The 14,051-nt window shown below is 52.2% G+C and overlaps 2 protein-coding genes across 10 annotated transcripts; both read left to right on the top strand.

Moving 5' to 3' along the window:
* Positions 1-1,207: 1,207 nt before the first annotated feature.
* On the top strand, positions 1,208-6,714 carry LOC114016156 (translin-associated factor X-interacting protein 1-like). Of its 7 annotated transcripts, XM_055717950.1 has the most exons (4): positions 1,234-1,408; positions 2,200-2,247; positions 3,701-3,832; positions 5,202-5,446. In XM_055717950.1, exons 1-3 carry the CDS (start codon positions 1,275-1,277, stop codon positions 3,789-3,791), a joined length of 273 nt encoding a protein of 90 aa, XP_055573925.1. In that variant the 5' UTR covers positions 1,234-1,274; the 3' UTR covers positions 3,792-3,832; positions 5,202-5,446. The 7 variants fall into 7 exon arrangements, 2 of the variants coding, with proteins under 2 accessions (XP_055573924.1, XP_055573925.1); XM_055717949.1 differs by lacking the exons at positions 2,200-2,247; positions 3,701-3,832 and adding an exon at positions 6,469-6,714 and having other exon boundaries at positions 1,208-1,408; positions 5,202-5,308; XR_008733473.1 differs by lacking the exon at positions 2,200-2,247 and having other exon boundaries at positions 1,240-1,408.
* A 2,000-nt stretch (positions 6,715-8,714) lies between these two features.
* LOC114016250 (uncharacterized) lies at positions 8,715-13,731 on the top strand. Of its 3 annotated transcripts, none has more exons than XM_055717946.1 (4): positions 8,715-8,915; positions 9,720-9,767; positions 11,028-11,221; positions 12,209-13,731. In XM_055717946.1, exons 1-4 carry the CDS (start codon positions 8,730-8,732, stop codon positions 12,408-12,410), a joined length of 630 nt encoding a protein of 209 aa, XP_055573921.1. In that variant the 5' UTR covers positions 8,715-8,729; the 3' UTR covers positions 12,411-13,731. The 3 variants fall into 3 exon arrangements, with proteins under 3 accessions (XP_055573921.1, XP_055573922.1, XP_055573923.1); XM_055717947.1 differs by having other exon boundaries at positions 9,720-9,807; positions 11,089-11,221; XM_055717948.1 differs by lacking the exon at positions 9,720-9,767.
* The last annotated feature ends 320 nt before the right edge of the window (positions 13,732-14,051 follow it).

Genomic DNA, 14,051 nt, shown 5'->3' with positions numbered 1-14,051 from the left:
CAGCGCTCCACCAACAGGGCCGGCTGCAGTACCCAAATATATTTCGCTAGGTGGCAGCAGCGCTGCACCAACAGGGCCGGCTGCAGTACCCAAATATATTTCGCTAGGTGGCAGCAGCGCTCCACCAACAGGGCCGGCTGCAGTACCCATTTTTATTTCGCTAGATGGCAGCAGCGATCCACCAACAGGGCCGGCTGTAGTACCCAAATATATTTCGCTAGGTGGCAGCAGCGCTCCACCAACAGGGCCGGCTGCAGTACCCAAATATATTTCGCTAGAGGGCAGCAGCGATCCACCAACAGGGCCGGCTGCAGTACCCACTTTTATTTCGCTAGGTGGCAGCAGCGCTCCACCAACAGGGCCGGTTGCAGTACCCATTTTTATTTCGCTAGGTTGCAGCAGCGCTGCACCAAAAGGGCCGGTTGCAGTACCCATTTTTATTTCGCTAGGTGGCAGCAGCGATCCACCAACAGGGTCAGTTGCAGTACCCAAATATATTTCGCTAGATGGCAGCAGCGCTCCACCAACAGGGCCGGCTGCAGTACCCAATTTTATTTCGCTAGGTGGCAGCAGCGCTCCACCAACAGGGCCGGCTGCAGTACCCTTTTATATTTCGCTAGATGGCAGCAGCGCTCCACCAACAGGGCCGGTTGCAGTACCCATTTATATTTCGCTAGATGGCAGCAGCGATCCACCAACCGGGCCGGCTGCAGTACCCATTTATATTTCGCTAGATGGCAGCAGCGATCCACCAACAGGGCCGGTTGCAGTACCCATTTTTATTTCGCTAGGTGGCAGCAGCGATCCACCAACAGGGCCGGCTGCAGTACCCATTTATATTTCGCTAGGTGGCAGCAGCGATCCACCAACAGGGCCGGCTGCAGTACCCATTTTTATTTCGCTAGGTGGCAGCAGCGCTCCACCAACAGGGCCGGCTGCAGTACCCAAATATATTTCGCTAGGTGGCAGCAGCGCTCCACCAACAGGGCCGGCTGCAGTACCCTTTTATATTTCGCTAGATGGCAGCAGCGCTCCACCAACAGGGCCGGCTGCAGTACCCATTTTTATTTCGCTAGGTGGCAGCAGCGATCCACCAACCGGGCCGGCTGCAGTACCCATTTTTATTTCGCTAGGTGGCAGCAGCGCTGCACCAACAGGGCCGGCTGCAGTACCCAATTAAGTTTCGCTAGATGGCAGCAGCGCTCCACCAATCGGGCAGCGCATGCGCAGAAACGACGTGACGCCAAAGGGGCGGGGCTTCCGGCCTCGTACGTATGGGCTACGCGTACGGCCCCGGAAGGTGGGTTCATTTCCGGCCCGCGCGGCGCGCTGGAGTGGCCGTGGAGGTGCGGAGCCTTCGCCGGGAACCTGGAAGAGTTTCGGGCCGGGACGTGCGGCGGCGCGCTGGGTGAGCGCTCGGGCTGAGGGTGGGCGGGGGCCGGCGGGCAGCGGCCGAGTCGGGGGGATGTGGCGGCCCGGCGCTCGGCCGCGGCAGGGAGCGCCTGGTGCCGGCGGCGGGCGGGCTGAGGCAGGCGGTCGGCCCGGCCCGGGACCGGCGGGGCTGCCGCCGGTTCTCGTCTCCCCGGCAGGGACGGTGGTCAGCGGGCTCCTCACGGGGCTGCCCTTTTTTGGGTGTTGTTTTTTTTTTTTTTTTTTCTCTCGGAGCCGCGCCGCTACCTCGGCGAGGAGCGGCGGCGGGGCGGCCCCGGTGCTCGCTTGTGGCGGCGGGGCCCGGGAGAGGGGTCGGCCCGCGCCGCCCCGCCGCCCACCCGCCGCCGCCTCCTGGCTGCCCGGGCAGCCGCCGCAGCCCTGCGCGGGGCTTTGTCTTTCCCCCAGCCGCTGGCCTGAGCCGTGGCAGCCGGCTGGGGCTGCCGGCCCCCGCGGGCCGCAGAGGCTGCCTTGGGGCCTGCGGTAACGCTGTCGCGGGGGGGGGTGGCTCAGGAGCCTCTTCCCGCCCCTGCGAGCGGGCAAAGGCAAGAAAAGAAAGCCGGTAGCAGAATCCCCACCCGTCGCCCCCGACTGCTGATTTCTCCGCAAGCGTTTAACCACCGGGATGGGCTGGGAGGCAGCAGCTACTCAGGTGTCTGGCTGATCTTGTGTCGTGACAGTCAGCTACGGGTCCGGAGCAGCCGAGGGGAAGAGGCCTTTTGATTTGCTTCCCAGTGAAACGGGGGTCTTTTGTTTTTCCTTTGTCCCTAGGTTCGTCTGGAATTGTACATTGACAAATCAAGGGGAGCGGAACCGAAGGTCAGTCGAGATGTTACTTTTCCACGTGTGCTTTGTGCTTGTGAGTCGGACTGCTGACTACGGAGGGATAACCTTTGTACTTGCCGAGGGCCCGCGAGGCTCCGTGTGCCCGCTGCTTCCGAGTGCTGCGCTGCGGCTCGGGCAACGGCCGGGGAGGAATTGTCGGTCCCTCGTGGTTACGCAGCCGGGCCTGCTAGGCGCTTGAAGCAGCGCGTCCGGTCGGGCAGTATTATTTTTCTAGATTGTAAATGAGCCCGAGGTATAAACCCACTTACGTTTCTGTATGGCGGTGTACTTTGTCAGAGAGCTCAGATGTACTGATGGAGCTGGCACAGAGTTCCCTTGGGACTCCAGATTTGACCGTCTTGTTGAAAGGCTCCAGAGCCTGCTTTGAAAGTCGCTTGACAAAGCACAGCTTTGCCGTGATTTTTATACTGGAATTCCGACTGTAATGCCAATGCCACGTGTTAGCCTTTCTCCAGCAGCTATTAAAAGCAGAATGAGCGTTAAGAATCTGATTACCTTTTAACTAAATTCAAAACAAAGCTGCGGGGTGAAGCGACTGGAAGCGTCCTGCCAGTCTGACGTGGGTATCGCTGCCGTGCGTGTTTTCTGCCTGTCTACTGATCGCTCCTGCCTCTTGTTCTGCTGTGGTAATTCCTTTGGGTAAGGCGTTGGGCTCTGACTGAAGTGCATCCTGACTTCCTCCTGACCCCTGCGAGATGTTATCGGTGTTTGCCTTCCTCCCCTTTCACAGGGTCTCGGCTGTTGCGTGCAGAGAAGCTGTCAGCCTTGTGAGAGAGCATGCAGCCGGCAAGCGCATCGTGGTGCTTCGGTACCGAGCTGATACCACAGGTGTCCGTCTTTTGTTTGCGAAAAGGGATCGCGAGGAAAGGTGCTGACGTTGGAGGGGGAAAGGTGGCGGGAGAACAGGTAGGAGGCAGCTTTCAACCGGTTTTAGGCTTAACTCCTGTGTTCCTGAGCAAGGTTCTGGGCTTCGAGGGGTTTGCTTTTGGCTTTTTGCCTTCAGCGCGTCCTCCGACACCGCTGTCGGCGCGCGCTGAGCTGCGGCTCAGGGGACTGCGGCGATACAGACTGTGTGCGTGCCAACCGTCCTCCAGGCTATAGCTGTATTCTACCCTAAAAAAAGCTTTCCGTAATATTATGCTTCCGTTAGGACGCAATTTTCTCGAGTTCCCCCCACCTCAGGGTGATTTTCCCACACCCCTAACCCCAACCCCTAAGCCCACCTGCAACACCCCATTTTCTCCTAGGCTTTTAGGAGTGGCCTGAGAGGTGCTTGCAGGGTATTCCATTTTGCCTTAGACAGCTTAGGAGACCAACCAAATGCCTGGAGATCTGTATCTATCCTTAGGCTCCTAGTGGGATTCACACAAAACCAGTATGTGTGGGCACGTTCTCCTAGCAGCTCGGTGTCTTTTTGCTGTTGCAGAGGTGATTTCCAGGCGGAGCTGACCAGTGGGGTTCTCTGGCTGAGGGGAAGACCAGCAGTCAGCTGGTGGATGTCCTTCTGGAAGAAATAGCAACGGGAGCTCTAAGAGAGGGAAATGGCTTCCCTGCATGGGTATGTGGAAGCTTTCTTCACTGCTTGTTTCCACTGAGATTAATTGGTAATACATACCCATTAGGAAGGTGGGAGAATTACTTTCGTGGCCGGTGTCTTCAATATTCACCTTCTTCTTAGTGTAAACACTGAAAACTTTAAAGCCAGGGAAACTCAGGTGCACTAGAAAAGCTGAAACGGTGAGCATACTGAAGACATAGCTGAAGTAGCCACACTTTACAATGATGCCACGTGAACCACCGGACATGCAGGTATTTCTAGTGGGCTCGAGCCCCTGCTAATGCTGCGCTATATGGCCAAGCCAAAGTAACAGCTTCCTGCTGCTGAAAAGCCTCATCCTCCTCCCCTCTCCCTGCCCCGGTACTGGTGGCCGTGACCGGGAAGTGTCCAGCAGAGCAGTATTTGGGTTTTCCCGGGTTACTTCTCTGCTGACGAGATTAATGCAGACAAGCGCCAGAATGACTAAGTAGCAAGACTACATTGTAAGGAATGACTGCTTCTTGTGGCATGAGGAAGTTCATTCAACTCACAATGTCCCATTGCACCGTACCCCAGCACATGGGGGAAGCAGGCAATGATACAGGGACAAGGAATCGTTGCAAGAATTCTTCACGTCATACTAAGCACGACTGTATCCAGAGGTTCTCTCTGGGATAGAGTAGCATTTCTTTGATCCTTCGACATCTTTTCCTCAGCCTTTCCAGAAGCTTGAACCGTTTTCCCTGCCATTCCTGAAAGGTATTTCCAAGGAAGATCTTTCCTTTTCTGGTTTTGTTGGGCAGAACCTCTCAGAGAGTCCCATTTTTTTTCCACCCTGGAGCACTCGAGACAAGTTGCAAAGGTGCTGACAGATGTGTTTTGTAGTACTGCGAGACCCACACAAAAGACCTATCCCTAATATAATCCCTAAATCCCTAAAACAAATGTAATCCTTAATTAAATCTCTAATCCCTAAAACTTAAGTAACGTCAGTTTAATTCTTTGAATAAGGATAAGTTGTCAATGAGGTCTTCAGTGCTGTACCTGCTTGCATCAACTAGTTCTTGGATTGGCTCTTTCCTTTTCAGGAGAATGAGATTAAATTAGGGATTAAATTAGTTTTATAAGACTAGCTAGGTTTATCAGACTTACAAAGCTGGAGTGCCCACCACAAGCTCTAACACCTGAAGGCCCTCTGCAGACTATGGCAGTGCAAGCTTGTGCCTTTTCTGTGATGGGAGTTTTTCCCATATTCTTTCTCTCTATTTCCACTTTTCACGTGGAAATTCCATTTCTAGGAGAGCCGCGTTATTTTCGTGCACATTGAGAGGCAGCTCCTGTGCAGACCGGAACACATGTTCGGTGCTAACACAGCTGTAATTTCTTTCAGGAGGAGGCGGGGAGCGCTGAAGCTTTCGTGGCCAAGCCCCGGAGCCAGGATGTCAGGGGGAAGCAGGAGTATCTGAGCCAGCTGAAGAACAAGCTGGGAGATCTACTGTAAGTATGGAGGGAAGGGGCTGATGGGGACAGTAGCTCAGGACCGCGCGTGCAGAGGGAACCCCGCAGTGGACGCAGTGTGCGTGGCCAGCGCAGGCCTCCCTGCGCTACAGGGCTGTGCCCGTTGCAGTGAATGCCGAGACCTGGCTGAGCCCGGCTCTGCGGAACACTGCGAGCAGCAGTCCCCGACCCAAAGAACTTTGGCGTGGCAGACAGCGAGCAGAGATCAGTTGTACCACTAATCCCCTTCGGTACAGTGCTCCTCTGTCGCGACGGAGGGAAGACACAGTCAATCAATATGAGTGATCAGCAGACTTTGTTTATTGTACCTTACAGTCACCTTTTATGCCTTGTTATAATTAGCTCATATGTATTACAAAAGTTAAGCTCATTATTGGTGAGTTGCCTAAATATCAAGCCCACCCCTAGTTTCTCTTCTGTAGTTATCTGTTCCCACCTGCAACATTCTTTTCCCACCGAAATCTTCCTGTTATTGTGTAACAAGAACAGCCAAAGGCAGTGTATTTGTGCTTTACTTCAGATAAGCTGAGAGCGATGTGCATTTTTGTCTAGCCAGCTAGACTATGTTTATGTGAACTTTTCCAGCTAGCCAGTTATCCACACTCCTCAGCTCTCCAAAAATAGCGGTAAAATCCTGTACATCTTCAGAGACTGGTTCTGAGGAGTGGGAAGAGCAAATAGGACTGACAACTGGTGCAAATCTGAGAAATAATTCCACCTCAAAACAAGAGGCAATTACTGCATTGAAAAAAAGTCTGGTGCCACACCGAGCACCGAGGAGAACGCCAGAGGTGGGCAGGTGCCTGTGAAGTGAAATCCTGTCCAACGTGGGCACTGAATTAGCAAGAAGTACAGTTCTGTAATAAGGGATATCAATGCACAATAGAGTGAAATTAAGGTCTTCCCAGGTTATCATGAATCTAAGATTTCTTAACTTCCGGTCAGTTTGACGTTTAGCATTCACCAGTCTTTATTGCACATGTGTTTAACAACGGGATGCTAGTAGAGGCAGAGATGACTGTATCAAAAGACATCTCTGCTCTGCATTTCGGGCAACATGGATTCTCAGTGTGACACAAGTAAGTAAATGTTCTTTTCACATACCACAACGTAATGGTGACTGTGTTGTTTTGGAACAGAGGGGGGAAGGCAGATGATCTGAAGACTGCTTTCTGTGCGATTGATCCCGGTATCGACGATCAGACGCTAGATACCTACATTGACCTGCCGGATCAAGAAGATGTGCCTGTGGAAACTGCACTCGAGAGGCTGCTTGCTGGATATGCGAGACGAGTAGGGCCCTCGCCCAGGGAGGGAAGCACGACAGGCTTTGGAGGGGAGGAAGGAGACTTCCAATAATAAGAATAAATGGACTGTTTGATCTACGGGTTTGGGTGCCAAGCCGAGAGTTGGAGTTACTGCGTTAAATACTTCTTCCCATTGCATATGGAGGTACAGCTCGTAAGAGCTGAGTGGGTGGGCTAGCTTGAGCTATCGGAAGCACTTTCATCTTAAGCAGCACAGCACTCCGAGACAATTTTACAGCCTCTGCAGAGTCATTTTAGCTCAGCAAGACCTGTGGTGGGAGGCTGCCTGATCCCCAGACAGAGGCTTCACACCCCCGGGGCGCCGAGGCACTTCAGGGTGTCAGGCGCTCTGCTTGGTGACACAAGAGCTGTGCTCCACAGCCATTGCTGGAACCTGAGAAGCCACCGTCAGGCTCCAGGCTGCAGCGTGGCTGCTTTGGCCCTTGGCCCTTACAGTCCCTTGTCTCAAAGAAAGAGGGTTTCAAAGATTCCTTTGCAAAATAAGGTGCCGGTTGCAAGCAAAAGGTGAGGTCAGCCCACACGAAGTCTGCTATCGTGTCTGTCCCCGAGGAGACTTTTGTCTTGGTGTGGCTGCTGTTGTCCAGTATGAAATCACTCAACAGACGTTCAAGTGCTGCCCCACGAGTAGATTTAACCAAACTCTGAGCTGCAAAAGTCATCCAAGCATAGAAAAACTGAAATCAGTCCCTTGCTGCAAGGAAGGCACCACGTGCCCTTTGGTAACTTTACTCAGTCGTCCCTACTCATAGTGTCCGCTTTGCCCTGCACATAGCCCTCTCTAGGGAGGGGAGGGAGGATTCTGGAAACAAAAAAGACTGTAGGAAAACAGCTCTGCTGTGGTCATGCCTGAATTGCCGAGTAACTGGAGCAAACCTGAGAAGCAAACCCCTTTCTTTTTCTTGTGATGTAGGCATATGAAAAGTAGAAAGGGGTAAGCTGAAATCCAAAGACACCTTCCTGATAAAGCACTAGTTTTGTAAACTTGCCAAAACTGATTGCATTTGTAAAGCAGGAAGGCACCGTAGCTGGTGTGACACAGCATGTACCACCCAGAGGTACGAGGCCCTGGGGCTTTCTGCCTTAATACTCGAACCTGGTGCCAGGCACTTCCAACACAAGTCACAAAATAGCAGGAAAGGACCTCCACCAACCGGGCGGCTGCAGTACCCAATTATGTTTCGCTAGATGGCAGCAGCGCTTCACCAACAGGGCCGGCTGCAGTACCCAAATATCTTTCGCTAGGTGGCAGCAGCGCTCCACCCAAAAGTCCGGCTGCAGTACCCAAATATATTTCGCTAGATGGCAGCAGCGATCCACCAACAGGGCCGGTTGCAGTACCCATTTATATTTCGCTAGATGGCAGCAGCGATCCACCAACAGGGCCGGTTGCAGTACCCATTTTTATTTCGCTAGGTGGCAGCAGCGATCCACCAACAGGGCCGGCTGCAGTACCCATTTATATTTCGCTAGGTGGCAGCAGCGATCCACCAACAGGGCCGGCTGCAGTACCCATTTTTATTTCGCTAGGTGGCAGCAGCGCTCCACCAACAGGGCCGGCTGCAGTACCCAAATATATTTCGCTAGATGGCAGCAGCGATCCACCAACAGGGCCGGCTGCAGTACCCATTTATATTTCGCTAGGTGGCAGAAGCGCTCCACCAACAGGGCCGGCTGCAGTACCCAAATATATTTCGCTAGGTGGCAGCAGCGCTCCACCAACAGGGCCGGCTGCAGTACCCATTAAAATTTCGCTAGGTGGCAGCAGCGCTCCACCAACAGGGCCGGCTGCAGTACCCAAATATATTTCGCTAGGTGGCAGCAGCGCTCCACCAACAGGGCCGGTTGCAGTACCCTTTTATATTTCGCTAGATGGCAGCAGCGATCCACCAACAGGGCCGGCTGCAGTACCCATTTATATTTCGCTAGGTGGCAGCAGCGATCCACCAACAGGGCCGGTTGCAGTACCCATTTTTATTTCGCTAGGTGGCAGCAGCGATCCACCAACAGGGCCGGCTGCAGTACCCAAATATATTTCGCTAGATGGCAGCAGCGCTCCACCAATCGGGCAGCGCATGCGCAGAAACGACGTGACGCCAAAGGGGCGGGGCTTCCGGCCTCGTACGTATGGGCTACGCGTACGGCCCCGGAAGGTGGGTTCATTTCCGGCCCGCGCGGCGCGCTGGAGTGGCCGTGGAGGTGCGGAGCCTTCGCCGGGAACCTGGAAGAGTTTCGGGCCGGGACGTGCGGCGGCGCGCTGGGTGAGCGCTCGGGCTGAAGGGCGGGCGGGGGCCGGCGGGCAGCGGCCGAGTCGGGGGGATGTGGCGGCCCGGCGCTCGGCCGCGGCAGGGAGCGCCTGGTGCCGGCGGCGGGCGGGCTGAGGCAGGCGGGCGGCCCGGCCCGTGACCGGCGGGGCTGCCGCCGGTTCTCGTCTCCCCGGCAGGGACGGTGGTCAGCGGGCTCCTCACGGGGCTGCCCTTTTTTGGGTGTTGTTTTTTTTTTTTTTTTTTTCTCTCGGAGCTGCGCCGCTACCTCGGCGAGGAGCGGCGGCGGGGCGGCCCCGGTGCTCGCTTGTGGCGGCGGGGCCCGGGAGAGGGGTCGGCCCGCGGCGCCCCGCCGCCCACCCGCCGCCTCCGGGCTGCCCGGGCAGCCGCCGCAGCCCTGCGCGGGGCTTTGTCTTTCCCCCAGCCGCTGGCCTGAGCCGTGGCAGCCGGCTGGGGCTGCCGGCCCCCGCGGGCCGCAGAGGCTGCCTTGGGGCCTGCGGTAACGCTGTCGCAGGGGGGTGGCTCAGGAGCCTCTTCCCGCCCCTGCGAGCGGGCAAGGGAAGGAAAAGAAAGCCAGCGATGGAATCCCCACCCCTCGCCCCTGACTGCTGATTTCTCTAAGAAGTATTACAAAGGGCAAGCGTTTAACTACCGGGGAGGGTTGGGAGGTAGCAGCTCAGGTGTCTTGCTGATCCTGTGTCTTAATAGTCAGCTCCTGGGCCAGAGCAGCCGAGGGGAAGAGTTGCCTTTGGATTTGCTTCCCAGTGAAACGGGGCTCTTTTGTTTTTTCTTTGAGCCTAGGTTCATCCGGAATTGTATGTTGACAAATCAAGGGGAGCTAAACTGAAGGTCAGTCTAGATGTTTCTTTTCCACATGTGCCTTGTGCTTGTGAGTCGGACTGCTGACTACGGAGGGATAACCTTTGTACTTGCTGAGGGCCCACAAGGCTCCGTGTGCCCGCTGCTTCCGAGTGCTGCGCTGCGGCTTGGGCAGCAGCCAGGGAGGAATTGGTGGTCCCTGGTGGTTACGGAGCCAGGCCTGCTGGGCGCTTAAACCAGCCCATCCAGTCAAGCTGTATTATTTTTCTAGATTGTAAATGAGCCTGAGGTATAAACCCACTTACATTTCTGTACGGCGGTGTACTTTGTCAGAGAGCTCAGCCGTACTGACGGAGCTGGCACAGCTCTCTTGTGACTCCAGATTGGACTGTCTTGTTGAAAGGCTCAAGAGCCTGCTTTAGAAGTCACTTGACAAGGCACAGCTTTGCTGTGACTTTTGTACTTGAATTCTGACTGTAATGCCAATGCTACGTGTTAGCCTTCCTCCAGCACTTGTAAAAGCAGAATGAGCGTTAAGAATATGATTATCTTTTAACTAAATTCAAAACAAAGTTGAGGGATGAAGTGACTGGAAGTCCTGCAAGTCTGACTGGATATTACTGCCATGCATGTTATCTGCCTGTCTACTGATCGTTCCTGCCTCTTGTTCTGCTGTGGTAATTCCTTTGGGTAGTGTGTTGGGCTCTAGATGTAGTGCATCTTGACTTCCTCCAGAACCCCCCCGAGATGTTCTGGGTCTTTGCCTTCCTCACGTTTCACAGGGCGTGGGAAGGCCAGAGAGACTGGAAGCCTTGGCTGTTGTGTGCGGCGAAGCTGTCAGCCTTCTAAGAGAGCATGTAGCCAGCAAGTGCATTGTGGTGCTTCGGTACCAAGCTGATACCACAGGCCTCAATCCTTTTTTTGTGAAAAGGGATCACAAGGAAATGTGCTGATGTTGAAGGGGGAAAGGTGGCGGGGGAAGAGGTAGGAGGCAGCTTTCAACCAATTTTAGGCTTAACTCCTGTTCCTAAAAATGGTTCTGGTCTTTGAGGGATTTGCTTTTGGCTTTTTGCCTTAAGTGTGTCTAGCTTTCAGGGTAACGTTTTCTTGGAAGTTGGAAACGGTCCTTCTGGGACGCCAAGGCAAACCCCATACCTGGGAGGGCCATTTAGCGTGCTGCACCGTGCGTTTTATTCCCTGTGGGTCACTTGGCCCTAGCTGAACACGCTTTCCCAGTATGGCACGTCCTTACCCTGCTGGCTGAAAAATTCTGTCTTTTAATTTCCTCAGGTTGCCACAGGCCATAACACTTGTGTGTTCATAGACCGCTTTCCTTGGTCGCTGCTTTCAGATTTGAGCGTCGATGCCATGGATGTAACAGGAGAGCAGCAGCAGGACGTAGAGCACAAGCCGTTTAAACAACGCTTGGATAAAGCTGCCAGTCTTTGGATAAAGTCGTGTGACTCCAGAAGCCGAGAGACACAGTAAGATGCTATTCTGCCATTCTTGGATGGATGCTCTCATAGCCTTTCCGTCACCGTATGCCTGCTATGATATTCATGGGAACAAGGGACGGCTTAATTTACAGCGTTTTACACACCACAAACTCTTGAAGAGTTTATAGGACAGAAATCTATTACACTGGCGGATCAGACAAGCTCCTCTGTGTGTGTGTGTGTATATTATACTCGGTACTTTTGCGAGGCAAGTCTTTGCCTCGTCCCTCTGAAACTGGGACAAGGACTCATTAATGCATTTCAGGAGCAAAGCTGCTGAGTGAACAGGCTTTTCCTACTAGAAATCAAGCAGCTGCTCTGGCAAAACTTGACTTTGGTTGCATCTTTGAATCCTAGGAGGCTGACAAACGGGACGAGCTGGTTAGAGGAAAGAGCCTCTCTCCAGGGAAGGCTCCACTGACTTGACCCTTAAGCCTAAACTTGTGTCTTACTACGTTTGCTTTGTGTGTGTTAATGCATACCCGATTAATAGATTTCAGTTGATTTATCAGTTACAAGTTGGAGTAAGGGGTCCTTGGCTACATAAACCTCTCCTCTGTATTTTTTAACATGTTATGGCTTACTGTTCTACTTAATACAAATCAGGAACAATTCTGGTAGTGTTGCAGTCTAACAGTAATACTGTCCTGACTTTGTCTTTCTAAAACGTGAGGTTCTTATTCTCTGTTCTGGGAGATAGTGTAGTTCTGTGTATTGGCATGAACTAAACTTGCTGATTTGTTGTAACTCAGATTTAGCTTTTCTGTTCTTAAAGCTGAAAGGCTAAACTAAGCCAGGAACTGAACAGTGGGTACGTACGAGAGCTTCTCCTGTTGTCACAGACGTGTGGTGATAACCTTCTTACTGTTAAGTCACTTAGCAGCCTTTCTGTATTCAGAGGCTGTGGTGTTAAGAATGTAAGGTCTGGGGACAAACCCTGCTTTTCTGTATCTAATTCTCTGTTACCACATGTAGGCCTCCTGCCTTAGTTGTGTTGCCAGCCTCCATTGGGATTACTTGGTCTGAACCAGTTGCTATCGCTCCTTATATTATCAACGGAGAGGAAGAGAAACTTGCAGGGAGCAGTCTCGTCCAGGAGAGGCATTTTGAAAGCGATCAAGTTGCGTTGCATGCAGCGAGCAATTTCTTCTGCTGTCTGGAAAAAGGACATGGCTAGTTTGATTTCCATCACCAGTGTGGCAAGTTGGATTGGAAGTGTCCACCCATCTTCATGAAACTCTACGCTTATCAAGTTTCTATTAGTAACACTTGATGTTCAGTCAGTTATTTAAATGGCAACTATAGCAGTATTGACTGTTAAAGGAAAAATTTACACAGATGTATGTACCGCTAGGCTTGATTTAGTCACAACTCAGAGCTGGGCCACCACCCCAGTGAGTGGCAGAGAAACAAGGGGTATGGCACAGCTTACACTTCTCAGATCAATAGTCAACATCTGAAGTTTTTAGAAGTTTCCTTTAGTCCTGTCAGTTCTGCGAATCCATCACCTGACTCTGTCCCAGTTGATTGATCTGTTCGGTTCCAGTCTCTGCCTCTGTTCCAGGCTCCTCCTTGGATCGTGATGTTCTTTCTGCCTGCTTTAACTCACACACTCCTTCAAGCGTGCTTAGTCTTTGAACAAGCAGTTCCTATTCACATATACCAATTTTTCTAAAAACACCTGTGTTTGAGAGCACCTCTGTGCACAAATTGATCATCTATTGTTTCTCTGTTCTCCCACTGATTAACTGGACTGGGTTTTAAACCAGCCTTGGATTAGGGCTATATGAGGGATGAGTCCTGGTTCTGCCATCTAGCAGCTTCGGCACTTTAAATTTCTTAATTCAAAATATGTTTTCTTTAACAACTTTCTGAATTACTCTTGCTCAGGCTAGATGGCCTAATTAAGCAGTGATTTGCCTCCAGCTGGCCCCAAAATGGCATCCACACAAACTGTTTCAGCAGTTCTTCAGGATACATTCCAGCATCTTTCCTGAGGACATGTACAGTTGCTTCTTATTTCAGTTGCTATGACACCTGCATTCCTCCCTGTATCTCCAGCGTTTCTCAGGGGTCACTCTTTGAGGATATTCCTGACTAAAATCATTTATGATTCCTGCTTCTCCTTCAACACGAGAACTGCGATGTTCACTCGTTTCACTAAGACATTGGTGAACTATATACTCCTGCGAAGGCAAAATACAGAAAAGAAAAAAAACCAACACCCCAACCTGATTGTGGTACTGAATAATGAGCACTGAGGCATGTATTTATGATGGAGTATGCAGGTCAAAACCATGCCCTGGGGCTTAAATGCTTGGAACTGAGTTTGCAGCTTGGAATCCCAGCAGGGCTGATTCAGCCTTCCTCATCCTAAAGCTGACATACTCGATTCTCACTGACCTTAGGGACTGATGTGGGTAGTTTTGTACCAGCCTGACTACAGTTGAACTACGCACATAGAAAATAAAGGTTCTACAAGCTGGAAAGTCTCTTAACCGATGTAATATTCATTGCAAAAACACTCTGAAAAACAAACTTCTATCTCTGCATGGTTTCCTACACATGCTTCTTCTGGAATGAGATTTTGAATCTGCAATCTCATCTGCTTTATGTGGGTATGAGAGATCTGATGCCACTTTTGGGGTTGGCCAACATGTCACATTTGCTTCAGCTGCAGTGCAGCATGCTGCAGGCCTCTTTGCCCATGCAGGTACGCTGCTAGGGACAGTGGTGTGGGCACATGTCAGCACAACAATGTGGTGTTGGTGATGGGCATTAGGTAATGGGTATATATCACAGATTCACAGGATGGTTT

This window comes from Falco cherrug, chromosome 8, assembly GCF_023634085.1.
Source record: "Falco cherrug isolate bFalChe1 chromosome 8, bFalChe1.pri, whole genome shotgun sequence".
NCBI lineage: Eukaryota > Metazoa > Chordata > Aves > Falconiformes > Falconidae > Falco > Falco cherrug.
Note: the sequence above shows the minus strand (reverse complement) of the source record. Positions and strands in the feature narration are given on the sequence as shown.